Source organism: Populus euphratica, unplaced genomic scaffold (genome assembly GCF_000495115.2).
Source record: "Populus euphratica unplaced genomic scaffold, PopEup_1.0 scaffold221.1, whole genome shotgun sequence".
In the NCBI taxonomy this organism is placed as follows: Eukaryota; Viridiplantae; Streptophyta; class Magnoliopsida; order Malpighiales; family Salicaceae; genus Populus; species Populus euphratica.
The window spans coordinates 882,946-897,673 of record NW_011499927.1 but is presented as its reverse complement, the minus strand read 5'-3'; the positions used below and the strand labels follow the sequence as shown (position 1 = coordinate 897,673).

At 32.2% G+C, this 14,728-nt stretch overlaps 2 protein-coding genes and 1 pseudogene across 4 annotated transcripts in view; 2 read left to right on the top strand and 1 right to left on the bottom strand.

Annotated features, from left to right (window-relative positions):
* LOC105135816 (TPR repeat-containing thioredoxin TDX-like) overlaps window positions 1–5,053 on the top strand; it is a 6,107-nt pseudogene extending 1,054 nt beyond the window's left edge.
* LOC105135817 (ABC transporter G family member 17-like) overlaps window positions 1–8,513 on the bottom strand; it is a 22,356-nt gene extending 13,843 nt beyond the window's left edge. The window contains exons 1-5 of the mRNA XM_011040875.1: window positions 7,877–8,513; window positions 7,608–7,787; window positions 7,241–7,509; window positions 6,898–7,130; window positions 6,604–6,855 (exon numbers count right to left, since the gene is read on the bottom strand). Coding sequence (XP_011039177.1) covers window positions 6,604–6,855; window positions 6,898–7,130; window positions 7,241–7,509; window positions 7,608–7,787; window positions 7,877–8,233 — 1,291 coding nt within the window. The 5' untranslated portion in view covers window positions 8,234–8,513. The remainder of the gene's footprint in view (window positions 1–6,603; window positions 6,856–6,897; window positions 7,131–7,240; window positions 7,510–7,607; window positions 7,788–7,876) is intronic.
* Window positions 1–14,728, top strand: part of LOC105135818 (TPR repeat-containing thioredoxin TDX-like) — a 15,659-nt gene extending 931 nt beyond the window's left edge. The window contains exons 1-9 of one of the 3 annotated variants that reach the window (XM_011040879.1): window positions 11,696–11,871; window positions 11,972–12,010; window positions 12,788–12,928; window positions 13,033–13,120; window positions 13,201–13,281; window positions 13,414–13,478; window positions 13,624–13,764; window positions 13,833–13,945; window positions 14,690–14,728. In XM_011040879.1, coding sequence (XP_011039181.1) covers window positions 12,806–12,928; window positions 13,033–13,120; window positions 13,201–13,281; window positions 13,414–13,478; window positions 13,624–13,764; window positions 13,833–13,945; window positions 14,690–14,714 — 636 coding nt within the window. In that variant the 5' untranslated portion in view covers window positions 11,696–11,871; window positions 11,972–12,010; window positions 12,788–12,805 and the 3' untranslated portion in view covers window positions 14,715–14,728. Of the gene's footprint in view, window positions 1–11,695; window positions 11,872–11,971; window positions 12,016–12,787; window positions 12,929–13,032; window positions 13,121–13,200; window positions 13,282–13,413; window positions 13,479–13,623; window positions 13,765–13,832; window positions 13,946–14,689 lie in introns of those variants that run through there. The other 2 variants (XM_011040877.1, XM_011040878.1) reach the window with 2 other exon arrangements.

Sequence of the window (14,728 nt, the reverse complement as noted above, 5' to 3'; positions counted from 1 at the left end):
TTTTACCTTTTCATATGGAAATATTTACGTGCTGATAGAAGCATGTTCTTATACAGGAGAAAGGTGATATTAACATGTCTAACTTTTAGGAATGATATGATTCCAAAAAACCAATTGAAGATGATAATAATGATATTATTGAGTCTGATATTGATTTGGATAATACTGATGTTGTGGAACCTGATAATGATCCTCCATAAAAGGTGATTGAAAGTGTTTGTTGAGTTCAACCACTCACATTTAGTTGGTACTGAGGCCTTTAAAATGATTTATGTATCGGCTAAGCATACATGTTTTGTGTTTACAGATGGGAGATCCTGCAGTTGAAGTTACAGAAGAAAAGCGGGATGCTACTCAAGCTGAAAAGGCAAAAGTTATGGATGCAATTTCTAAAGGTACACCATAGGCCTTTGCAATTAGATTTTCAGATTGAGATTTATCGCATAGTGTTCTTTGCCAAGTTTTGTCTTATTTTCTAGGTAACCTGGATGAAGCTATAGATCATTTAACAGAAGCCATCATGTTGAATCCAATTTCAACTATATTAAATGCCACGCGAGGTAGGTTTTATTTTTTACAAAATGATATGTTATCTAATTTGAAATCCAATTTTCAGTTCTTATTTGAAGCCTGGCCTTACCCTGTTACTTCATTGTTTTCTCAATGTCCTAAGATGCTTTTTATTTTTCCAGCTAGTATCTTTGTTAAACTGAAGAAACCTCATGCTACAATTCGTGATGTTGATGCTGCTCTGGTAGTAAGCCTATGGCTGAGTGCTTTCCATAACCTATTTTGTATCGACAATTGAAAAAGTCTTAAGATTTTAGATTAATCAGCTATCATATGTCTGTATTTATCCCATTGGAAAAACAAGACTTATAGAGGTGAATTTTATTCATTAGATCAATCCAAACTTTGTAAAAGGATATAAAGTACAAGGCATGGCCAAAGCCATGTTAGGCTAACAGGAACAAGCAGCAGCGAATGAGCTGCAAATGGCATCAAAGTTGGATAATGATGATGAGATTGGTTTAGTGCTGAAAAAGGCAATCTGCCATTTTGTATCATGAGTTGGTACAATAAATGTTTTCTGATAGTACAATTAAATCCATAGGTTGAATCTCATGCGCACAAAATTGAAGAGCATTGCATAAAATACGAACTCCCGTGGAAAGAAAGGGAACTAAGGAAAACTGAACGTGAAAGAAAACATGAAGCTAAACCCCAAGTAAGTTTCTGTTTTTTCAAGGAAAAAAAACTAATAGTTTTACTTTTCTTGTTCATTGGGTTGAAAAATGATTACTTTTTTTTTGTTGGCCTACACTTGTTTCTTATAAGAAAGTTTGTGTTTATGATACATAATGCTTCATTCAAGCTAATATATAACATTTGACAAGTTTAGTGAAAAGATTACGACTACTTTTGAGTGATTCATAAGCATTTTGGGTCAAGTTATAGCTGATGTTAATTCGAAGAACTAGCAACCCAAAGTTATAAATGAAACAATATTTAGGCAAAACTTGAAATTAGTCTATAATCTTCTTGCATCATTTAATATGGTTGGCTAACCCATATTCATATGAATTATTGATTTTTATCTAAGTTTTTCTATTCATGATTTCATGAAATTTTTTTAGATACTCGTTTATAGGACAAACAAATGCTAGTCAGATCAGCCAGATCAATCAACAAAGTTGATTTGACTTATCACTTTGATTTATTATCATACAGGGAAATAGAGTTAAAGCAATATTATAGGTTTGTAATATTGGCATTTGAATAGAAATAACATAAGTTCAAATTAGGAGATTTATCTCATGCATGCTCACGAGTGCTTAGACTTCTTTGGCAGTTATTATAGAAACTGATGCTATACAACTAACACTACTTTCTCTTATTCCTCATGGTTTTCTAAATTATGATTTATTTGTATTTGATTGTTATGTGCTGAAATACCCTTGATTCAATGCAGGAAAGAGAAGCCTTATCTACTCTAAATGAAGGTATGGGTTTCTATTCTCTTATGTCTCATCTGCATTATGCGCATGCACGCATAAGCAATCTAGTAATGTATTAGATAAAAATTTTATTTTGGATCAAGTGATGCTAAATTTAACATAATTTCACTGTATGGCTTTCACACTTCTAAGCATTGGAATTTCTTTTCCCTTAATCACTTTTATGTGGATGGTAGTTTGGTATTATTACTGTAAGTACTGAGTACATATCTAGTGTTAGCATGGTCTTTTTCATTAGAATCATTAGTTTCTATATATATATATATATATATCAAGAAAACAACTGTAAATATTTGTGTAATCATAGTGTAATTGGCTTTCTATAATTAGGCTAAGATTATATTATAGTTAATAGTTGCAGATTTTATAGGATGTAAATTAGAATTCTTTCTATTTAATGAATCAAGATCCTTTGCCCTCCTTGGATGTTTGTTTTGGGGAATTGCTGCACAAAGAATAACATCTCTTTACACAAGATCATTTTGAGGACAATTTAGCTATAGTTGCTTTTGCAGCTCAGGGAAAAGGAAGGGGCTGGAATATAAGCAAATACAATGCTATAACTGTAAAGAATATGGACACATTGCTAATGATTGTAGAAAGAAGCTCTACAATTATTGCAAACAACAAAGCCATATTATCAAAGATTGTCCCACTCGTCCTCAAAACTATAGAATAAATGCTTTTCAAGCTGTGGTGTCCAACAACTCATTTGTGATAGCTGGATGACTCCTGAATTACAATAAATGATTCTTACAAGTTTTTTGTTCTTGGAGCTACAAGGTAATAATTCTAATTCTCAATTTTAGCTTGCTGATTCTGCTGATATATGTGAGTATCAGGGTTTATCACAAATTTAGGTTGCCAATTGTGGTCATATACCCACTACTAATGTTAGAGATATCACTCCAACTTTCAATAATGTTTTTGTATCACCAAAGTTGTCTACTATCTTATTTCAGTTAGTCAATTGGTGGATGATAACTGTGATGTGCATTTTTCTTGTAATGGTTGTCTTGTGCAGAATCAGGTGTCGGGGAAGATAATCGTGAAGGGCCTAAAGTTAAAAGATTATTTTTGCGGTATTTTTCTATTCCTCCTTTTCTATCTTTTGCTTATACAACTATTTAAAATAAAAGTAAAGCATAGCATAAACATTTAGGCCATTCAAATTCTATTGTTTTGTCTAGATCATTGAATTCTGGTTTGTTGGGAAATAAAACTAAATTCTCCTCTTATTATGTTTTTTTACTATTCTACATGTAAATAAGTAATAAATAATTATATTTTATTAATTTTATTATCATGCTGTAATTTTTTTAAAAATTAATTTTTCATAAAATTGATAAAAAAAATAAATGATATTAATTTAAATTAAATTAAACAAATGATATATAATTAGTTGTGTATTAATTACTTGTTAATTAGATTTTATAATAACTTTTTTAATTTTATATTTTTAAATTTAAAAAAATTAATGCATATAAAACGACACTCATTTCAATTTATACACATAAAATTATATACATATTTCTTATAAAATCATATACACATAAAACTATATATATATATTTCTTATGAAATAATGTTAGAAATAATTATTAATTTAATATCTAGTTCTAGTGACTTCTATATAGTGATATGATAATAGTAATAATTATTATAAGTATTTTTTATTTAAATTTAAGTTTAGTTTTAATTTAATCAAACCTTTAAAAATTAAATTTCAAACTAAAATAAATATGTTTTTAAAAAATAACATATTTTTCTCAATTTATAAATTAGATTTTGAGTGAATCAACTTTTTCTGGGTCAGTCCTACCTTTTTTGAAATACCACACGTCCCTGCGTAGTTTAGGGCATTTATTTCTTCTTCTTTGTTGGGTGAGGGGGTGGTTTGTATTGGTGCAACCAGGAAGAAGAAATTCATGGGTAATCAAGGCCTTTTTCTTTAAGTGATTAATTAAATAGCATAAAAGAATGCTAACAGTGAACAGACTTGCTCTTTTTCCAGATGTCTCCAGTCTTCTTATGTCATTTCTGTTCTTGTGTTTGGTTTATGTATGTGTCAAGTGTTGTAGTTCGTCCGTCATTTAGTGTATTGCTGTAATTAATGTGTGTGTTTTAGTGTATTTTTCATTAGTTTTTGATGTCCAGCACTCAATAACTTATGTATATTTGTCATGCATACGATCAAGTACAGTGAAGGGTGAGAGAATAATCATAGTAACGTTGTTAGGGCAGAACCAGGAGCAGTGAAATATGTGAACATAGAAAGGCCGTTGCTTGCTCTTAAGAATGTTTATCTAAAAGAGTTAATGATAGTCATTTGTTATGTTTTTGACCACTATAGTTATTGAAGAGTCAAAAGAGACTAGGATATCTCTTGTAACTTTCTGAGTGGAGGAGATAACTTGATAAATTTTTTAGATATACTTGTCATTTTTATGGTGTTTCAAGGAGAATGGTGTCTCTAGGTCACCTTACCATGGTTTTTTATTTTTTTATATGAACAGTGCAGGTTATAGGCATTCATTCTGCTAGGGAACTAGATCCCAAACTGAATGCTGCATCAAAAACTTCTCGCCTTGCAATCTTGTACTTCACGGCAACATGGTGTGGGCCATGTCGTATGATTTCTCCCATTTTCACAAGTTTAGCTGCAAAGTACCCGAAAGTCGTTTTCTTGAAAGTTGACATAGACGAGGCAAGGGAAGTTGCTTCAAGCTGGAATATCAGCAGTGCTCCTACCTTCTACTTTACAAAGAATGGCAAGGAGATTGACAAGGTTGTGGGGGCTGATAAAAATGGACTGGAAAGGAAAATTGAACAACATGCAGGCTAGTCTCGAGCTAATCTACGGCGAGAGCCTTGGATGTGTTTTCTGTAATCAAACTTAACAACGATATTAAGACGTGAGAAATGTATGAGATTATTATATTTTTAATAGAAGAGGCACGCTCAAGCTATGCTTCTTTTGGGATTTATTCTTGTTTGTACGGACAAAACATAATAATTATGGTTTTTCTATCGAAGTCCTAGTTGAGCCTCCAAATAAGGTTGGGAACTTGGCATGGAAGCTATCCTGATTTGAGTATAGTAATGATATAGCAGAGAGAATACATTTTGTTCATGCTGAAAAATGTTTATTTATGTTTATAAGACTAATTACATTTGTCATTGCCTTGATTTCCATTTCTAAGAGCAACAAAAACAAAGAGCTTCGTTGTTTGAAAATCCCACCATGCTTTGCATGCTTCCATGATTTCCAGTTATGTTCTAAATTAGAAAACAAGAAATCCCTAAACATTCAACTACATAATTGTCATAGTATATGGATTATATATTGTATTAGTCATGGCCTAGAGTTTAAGACAAAGCGTTGATTTGGAACAAAAACAAATGCAAACGGCAAAACAACAGTAAACAAGGCAGCTTCATTTCCTCTGATTGTTGGAGTAGAATCTAAGAACCAGGTAGAAGAAGAACCGATAAAGAACTCCCCAAGCTAACAAGATAGCGATGTCATACCAAATACTGTCCATCTTAATATCCATGGAGAATAGAATATCCTGCCCAATCAACATGCAGTTTGGCTCTAATTTTGAGTCATTATGCAGTTGGCTGAGTCTGATCTCTCCGAGAGGGCCTGGTGAAAGTTCTGAAGGGTTCCCTGAATAGCATCTTGAGCCTTTAAACTCATTTGATAGCATTCCCTCAAAGGGATATTTAATTGCAGATATGTAATGGAGCCACCTCCAGTAGATAGGTATCTGCAAGCGCTTCAAAAAGAACCCACAGGTCAGGAAGAATAGAGCAGTTGTCGCAATCACGACGGCATAACCTGTGATATAACTCGGGACAAGCGCGCTAACAAGCATCACATAGGCATTAGTAGTTATGAGGGATGCATAAAGAATCAACCAAAAGTTGAAGAGATTGCTTTTCAGATGAAGCAAGAATCTGGTGATGGCAGCAAATGTCAAGCCTTGTACAGCGAAAAAAGGGAGATACACTATCAGTGAGGAGATGACATAGGAAGAAGCGCGGTAGGAATTGTGGGCGGTTTCTCTGATGAAGATGAACCTTTCTTGGATGAAAGTTGGGACAGCATCATTGGATGAAAAGAAAACAAGACAAACTGCGAAGATGTAGAAATTGAGAAGCCTGTTAATGTCTTGGAAAGATGGAAGACCCAGGTTCTTGAAAAGTGAGGATAGAATGAGTGCCATAACAGCTAATACGATCTCTCTCGAGAGGAAAAGCTCAGGAGTGCGAACCACGTTAAGTACTGTGCGCCATGAAAGAACTGCTACCTCCCGGAGCCATGGGTTTGCAAATTTAGGACCGTGATCTGACTCATCAAGCTCTTCCTCACAACTTAATTCTTCGTAAGAAGGGGAATATCGGTCCAGCGAGGGGTTAGAAAATTCTAGGGGTTTTGGACGAGAAACAACATGCTGTGGTGTTGAGAATCGGCTCGAAGATTGGCTTCTTGGCCCAGTCATTGGTGTTTTCCCGGGTGTCCTTCCTGGAGTTCTCGCCGGAGTCCATGACGGTGCTCGGCGAGGAGTTCCTTTGATACCATGGTAGACCCAGACTGGAAACTCTTTGTAGAATTGAGAAGCCAAACGAGGATTATGAACACCACTTTGCATTGGTGTCCGTACAGGTTTCCGTTCCAGGGAGTTGTCAAATTCCTCATCATCATCTTCGTCGTAGTAATCAAATTGACCAGAGTCCGCTTGAGATGTCATATCTCCTGTACCCGAGAATCCTTGGCTTCGGAGGCTGATGGCATACTTTGACAGAGGGGTCTTCCTGTAAGGAGTACGTGGTGTCCTTGCTGTTCTTGGTGTTTTGCGGGTAGCCAAACGTGGTGTCCTTGCTGTTCTTGGTGTTTTGCGGACTGGTGTCTGTGCCGCTTGATCCGGTTTGATACCGTCGCGTTGGTAAAACACAAGGGGATCAAGTCCCACGGTTGATTCATCATACTCCTTGATCACGTCCAGGAAATACTCAATGCTGTTTTCACCATCAGGAATAGGCCTTCCAAATCTAGAAAGATAGTTAGGAAGAGCAACTGGGCTTCCCATATATATCAGTCTTCCCCTGTTTGCATGGTTTGATGTCTTAGCAAGCAAGATGTAATAACACTAGCGGAGAATCTGATGGGTACAATTCCAGGGTTTTATAGGAATTGAGTTTTTCAAGCATTTTACCTTGCAAGAATCGTGATACGGTCCAAGAGCATTTGAATCCTGAAAGATGGCTGGTGGATAGTCATCAAGATTATACTACCACCCCGAGCTATGTCCTTCACCTTTTCAACCACACTGTAGGCACTTGTAGAATCAAGACCCGAAGTAGGTTCATCAAGGAACAGCAGGGATGGCTTATGGATAATATCAATTCCTATGGACACTCTTCGCCTTTCCCCTCCTGACACTCCTCTGTTTCCCTCGTTCCCAATATACGTATGTGTTGCACTCTGCAGAACCAAATATGCTACTAACTTCAAGTTTATGCTCACATAATGTAGTACATGTCTCGGTGACTGTGTGAGTGATCAGGAAGAAGAAGTCATACCGTTAAGCCCAGTTGGTGAAGGAGCTCATGGACTCTTTTCTTCTTCTCAGCCCTCGAAACTGAAGGAGGAAGTCTGACTTCAGCTGCAAACATGAAGGTCTCAAAAACAGTCAACATGGGGAAGAGCTGGTCATCTTGCATTACATAAGATGAAATCATCTTCATGTAGCTTGTAGTTACCTGCACAGAAGATGCCTTATATATAACCATGTTGTTGAGCAATATCAGATATTTTCAAGATTGAATGAGAGGTATAGTAGATAACCAACCGGTTTTCCATCTATCCGAACAGATCCCTGGAGACTCCCTCTTGCAATCCGACCAGCAATGGCGTCAAGAAATGTGGACTTCCCAGCACCACTAGGCCCCATAATAGCCATAACCTCACCCCTTATAGCCTGTCCAGAGATATCATTGAGAAGATATGCTTCTTTGGTGATCCACACCCCGTCTTTCTTCTGCTTTTTCATGACACTATATGACAGGTTCTTGAACTCCAGGCCATGTCCTGCCATCATCTTCCGGGGTTCCGCTGGCACTCCATTTTTCTTATGTAATGCCGTTTTGTCCATGTCTAAGAGAGTCTCAAGATTGTTATTTGCATCTGACCGGCCTAGGTTCTTCATCGTCGATGGAGATCAGTGAGCACCCTTTGATCTTGTTTTTGGCTTAGCCAAAGATTGGTTTCAAGAATTCCTTGAGAACTGAAGTTAGAATTCTGGTAGGCTATAAAAAGGTGAGGGATGAACCATGTGGATTGCAGACAAAATCGAGATGGTACAGCCTTTCTTTTTCTGGATTTAACCTCCCTTGTTTTCTTCATTAATTTGCCTTGATGTTTCCGGTGCTTGTTCTGTCTTCGTTACATTGTGCGCTAGAGACCAGCCTTTTTCTTTCGTTCTCTGTTTGTTTGTATGTTTCTTTTTCATAACCTTTGGCCTTTCAAAGCCAAAGAATAAAAGCCAGGGCCAGCAAAATTGTGACATAACTGGTTGGTGGGGGTCATGGACAAACCAATAAGATCCAGACAGAATAAATTTAATTCACCTTTCTAATTGTATTTATTGTTTTTTTTTTAAAAGAAAATTTCTAATTATGTCCGACAAATGCACCCCAAGCAACAGTTGGAAGTCGTTTTGTTAAGTTTCAGAAAGATGCGTAAATTTTATGGCTAATGTATTCATATAATTAAATAAATCTTGAAATATATGTGTAATTAAAAGAAAAAAATAGTTGTTAATGTTAATTATACAAATAAATATAGATAAAGATATCTAATATTGCAAAATAGGCCATTGATCTAATTGTATTTAATAACTTTGATTTTTTACTAATTATATATTAATAAAAATAAACATGAACATAAAAATAATTGAATAAAATTAAATTAAAAAATATTATGTAAGGTCGCAAAAAAAAAAACACCTACTAATATTAAAAAAAAAACCACAACCTTATTTGAAAGTTTTTGAAAAAATACACCCACTAATATTAAAAAAAAAAATACCACAACCTTATTTGAAAGTTTTTGAAAAAAGCATAAGTGGGGAGTTTTTGTAAAATTAAAATTCATAATTTTTTTTTCAAATAATTAAAAATAGTTAACTTCTAAATTTAATTTTCTCAATTATTGGTTATTAAAACTTATGTAATCTAGAAGTGGAAAAAATATTGCATTACTTTTATAAACAAGTATTGTTACACATATACTTACTAATTAATCTTGAATTATTATACATATTTTGTTAGAAGCAAAAAGTTTTTAAAATTAGAAGTTGAAAATTAATTTAAAAAAAGATATAGGGAATAAAAAGTGATAATGATGGAGAGTGAAAAACACCTTTCGGTGAATTTTATTGTCAATATGTTATTATCTACCAAACTACTACTATTTATTTATCTTAACAAAATAACATTGTTGAAATAAAAAACCAAGCTCTAAAAACATAATGAATATCATGTTAATAAATTTGAAAGCCCTTTAGAACTTGTGAGTGTAGAATCTTGACTATCAATTCTACAATTGAAAAAATACCCAAATTAAAGAAGATATCATATGAATTGTAGAAAGATATAACATCTTTTTTTATAAATATCTCAAAAGTGTGAGGGTGTTTTGTAAAAGTGACAATACTTTATCCCCAAAGATACAAAATTATGTATTGTATTTTTATTGGATATACTTACAATAATAGTGCATATTAATTTTATGTACACAAGTCAAATATTAATGATACTCATCTTAATAAAATAATAGAACTAAAAAATGTTACATTCCTTAAAGATGTGTTTACATTTAAATGAGCACAAAAAATTTATTCACTTAAGAGGATAATTGAAGTAGGCTAAAGTACTTATCATCAAATTGAATATGAACTATTATTGACTAGCCATGGTTGTTACATTGATTATTGTTTCATGCCATATGCACTATTTATGAAAATATTAGTAATAAATAGTGTCATTGACTTTAAAGATAATACTTGTTCTACATAGAAAAAAGTATATGCCAAAAAAGATTCATTTGCTTAGAAAATTTATTTGGAAACCCAAAAATATTATGTATGTAAGGGCATTTCAAATGCTGAGTATTAAGTGGTGTCACTGAAATTGCAGGAACTTCCAGTCATTTAAGTAAGGCTCAAACAATTAGAAAAAATGTTTTTTTTATATATTATCATAATCCAATTATTTATATTTGACATTAATAACATACTTTTAAATAATTTTATAAGCAAAAAACATGAAATAGTTCCTATAATCCTTCATTAAAGAGAACAATCATAAATGACAACACTTTCATTGGAAGGCATCAATGGAGGGTCATGTATGAAATAATTCTTATTTTTTTTTCTTTGCTAAAACCCAAATCACATCCTAATTTATTTGAAAAAAAAATTAAAACATTGCACATTTATCATACATTTTGTAAAATTAAGTTAACACAACTAACTTATTATAAGAAAATGACCAAAAAAAAATCTATTCAACCTAATTTGTCAAATACAAAAACACATGTAAAATGATAAATAAAAAAAATATAATGAAATAAAAATCAATGGATCAAAACATAAATAAACATTAATGTAATACAAATATGCTTATAATAATCTATTGGACAACATCTTGTTCATCAATTCAAATACAACGAGGAGAAAAAAATCATGAAAACAAATTGTAAAAAAAAAAGGATAAAATCATCAAATCTGGTTGATGAACGCTGTAAACAATGCAAAAGTTGCGAGGAGCATAAATAGAAGCTCAACAAATTATAATTTATAATAGTTAAATGAAATAAGATAATAGAAAATGGTAAATGAAATCTTTATTTGACAAAAAAATAAAAATAAATACCATCAATAACTCTTATGGGATGAAAATTTTCTTCTTAGTTAAATTACTTGCTGTTCATGTATTTCTAAATTCTTTGATATATCAAGTACTATGATAATTTAAGAATTATGTTCCATCATGATTAACTTCTTAGATTTATCTATATAAATCCAATAATTTTTTTTTTTTTAAAAAAAAAATCGCTGCTAGATGCATATATACTCATTTATGAGTCTATATTTAAGATTTGCTAAACAATATAATAATATCTTATAATTAATTGCATCTTTGTTTTATTAATTTTAATTACTTATCATGTATAAATCTATGATGTATTTACAAATTACAATATATATGGTACACAGTTGCATTCTTTTTTCTTTTTTTAAAAAATTATCAACCCCACTAAACCTCGTGAGTTAAAATTAGAATTAGGATTAAGTGTTGTCATGATCTAGATTCAAAAATAATATGGACCCAAATTAATTTAAACCCAAGGCAATCCTAATCCCCTAATTTATAGCAATGTAATTTAAGGGATGTTTAAAAGTAGAATTTTAGTTGTTTTTAAAAGTATTTTTTTATTAAAAGTATATTAAAATGATTTGAAAAAATAAAAAAAATGAAAAATTTTCAAAAAAAATAAAATAAAAAAACAGGTCTTATCAAGAATTAAATTGAGAATCAAGAAATAATTAGATGATCTGTTTGTTATTTCCCACTAACATGAAGCATGTTGAAAACAAAAGCAGTAGAAGGTTCTAAGTGCTTACTCGCTTTCTAGATTCTCCATAGATAAAGAAAAAAAGATAGAGAAGCATATAATATTATTCTAAATGGATGCCGCTAAAACAACATAACTCGAACACTTTTGATCAGTGCAAGACTTACCCTTCAATTCTCCACTCCTCATTTCTTGTTTTCTTCAAAGGTTTGAATTTCCTACCTTTATCTATCTAATCGTCTTAGTATTTTTTGTTTCTTGTCTTGAGGATTTATTAGTGTTTTGTTTCATTTTGAAGTGTTTGCAGCCTAGGTGCTCGAGTTCCTCTAGAGAAAAAACTGATGAGGTACGGTTCCTTCACTTCTAGTTTATAAATTTTTCATTTTTTTAGCATGCTTTTGCTTCTGGGTTATGTAATAATGCAGAAATCTTCTAGCTCCATAGGATTTCGAATTATATTGTTGTCACAGGAAATGAGGTGTAACTTAATCTCTAGTAGTTATATATTGTTGAAGTATTTTAAAGGATGGTTTTCTATACTAATTTATAGGGAAGATGAGGAGTCTTTTTCATTTTCTTATGATCATTTCTTGAAATGGAAACAAATGAGGATAAAAAAAGTTACAATTTTTTAACAGAATATATACAAACTAATCAGTGTACTACAGAAATTTCTCCTAACTGATGAAATATTGAGTTGTAAATGATAATATATGGAGTTATTAAAATAAAGGAAAAAAAAAGGATTTTATAGTTAAAACATTTCATTAATCTCTTTATTTCCTTGTGATTTTTACTCTGGAATATCACGCTGCCTTTTATTTCATAAAAAATGGCTTCTTCTTTAATATTTTTTCTATACTGTTTCATTCTCTGGCAAAAATAGTGCTTCTAGGCTTTGGACTCTAGCTTCGTGGATTATGAGTTCATATGTCTATAATTTACGTGGCACAAAAAAAAAAAGATGAGTAGCACTCCTTCTTTTTTATTATGACTTTTTTATTATGACTATGGAGCTTTTTAAAAAAAATTAATTTTTTTTTATATAACTTGAAGGGTAATTTGCCTTTTACCTTTTCATATGGAAATATTTACATGCTAATAGAAACATGTTCTTATACAGGAGAAAGGTGATATTAACATGTCTGACTTTGGGGAATGCTGTGATTCCAAAAAACCAATTGAAGATGATGATATTATTGAGTCTGATATTGATTTGGATAATACTGATGTTGTGGAACCTGATAATGATCCTCCACAAAAGGTGATTGAAAGTGTTTGTTGAGTTCAACCACTCATATTTAGTTGGTACTGAGGCCTTTATAATGTTTTATGCATCGGCTAAGCATACATGTTTTGTATTTACAGATGGGAGATCCTGCAGTTGAAGTTACAGAAGAAAAGCGGGATGCTACTCAAGCTGAAAAGGCAAAAGTTATGGATGCAATTTCTAAAGGTACACCATAGGCCTTTGCAATTAGATTTTTAGATAGAGATTTATTAGCGTTCTTTGCCAAGTTTTGTCTTATTTTCTAGGTAACCTGGATGAAGCTATAGATCATTTAACAGAAGCCATCATGTTGAATCCAATTTCAACTATATTAAATGCCACGCGAGGTAGGTTTTATTTTTTACAAAATGATATGTTATCTAATTTGAAATCCAATTTTCAGTTCTTATTTGAAGCCTGGCCTTACCCTGTTACTTCATTGTTTTCTCAATGTCCTAAGATGCTTTTTATTTTTCCAGCTAGTATCTTTGTTAAACTGAAGAAACCTCATGCTACAATTCGTGATGTTGATGCTGCTCTGGTAGTAAGCCTATGGCTGAGTGCTTTCCATAACCTATTTTGTATCGACAATTGAAAAAGTCTTAAGATTTTAGATTAATCAGCTATCATATGTTTGTATTTATCCCATTGGAAAAACATGACTTATAGAGGTGAATTTTATTCATTAGATCAATCCAGACTTTGTAGAAGGATATAAAGTACGAGGCATGACCAGAGCCATGTTAGGCCAACAGGAACAAGCAGCAAATGAGCTGCAAATGGCATCAAAGTTGGATTATGATGATGAGATTGGTTTAGTGCTGAAAAAGGCAATCTGCCGTTCTGTATCATGAGTTGGTACAATAAATGTTTTCTGATAGTATAATTAAATCCATAGGTTGAACCTAATGCGCACAAAATTGAAGAGTATCACATAAAATATGAACTCCTGCAGAAAGAAAGGGAACTAAGGAAAACTAAACGTGAAAGAAAACATGAAGCTGAACCCAAGTAAGTTTCTGTTTTTTCAAGGAAAAAAAACTAATAGTTTTACTTTTCTTGTTCATTGGGTTGAAAAATGATTACTTTTTTTTTGTTGGCCTACACTTGTTTCTTATAAGAAAGTTTGTGTTTATGATACATAATGCTTCATTCAAGCTAATATATAACATTTGACAAGTTTAGTGAAAAGATTACGACTACTTTTGAGTGATTCATAAGCATTTTGGGTCAAGTTATAGCTGTTGTTAATTCGAAGAACTGGCAACCCAAAGTTATAAATGAAACAATACTTAGGCAAAATTTGAAATTAGTCTATAATCTTCTCGCAACATTTAATATGGTTGGCTATCCCATATTCATATGAATTATTGATTTTTATCTAAGTTTTTCTATTCATGATTTCATGAAATTTTTTTAGATACTCGTTTATAGGACAAACAAATGCTAGTCAGATCAGCCAGATCAATCAACAAAGTTGATTTGACTTATCACTTTGATTTATTATCATACAGGGAAATAGAGTTAAAGCAATATTATAGGTTTGTAATATTGGCATTTGAATAGAAATAACATAAGTTCAAATTAGGAGATTTATCTCATGCATGCTCACGAGTGCTTAGACTTCTTTGGCAGTTATTATAGAAACTGATGCTATACAACTAACACTACTTTCTCTTATTCCTCATGGTTTTCTAAATTATGATTTATTTGTATTTGATTGTTGTGTGCTGAAATACCCTTGATTCAATACAGGAAAGAGAAACCTTATCTATTCTAAATGAAGGTATGGGT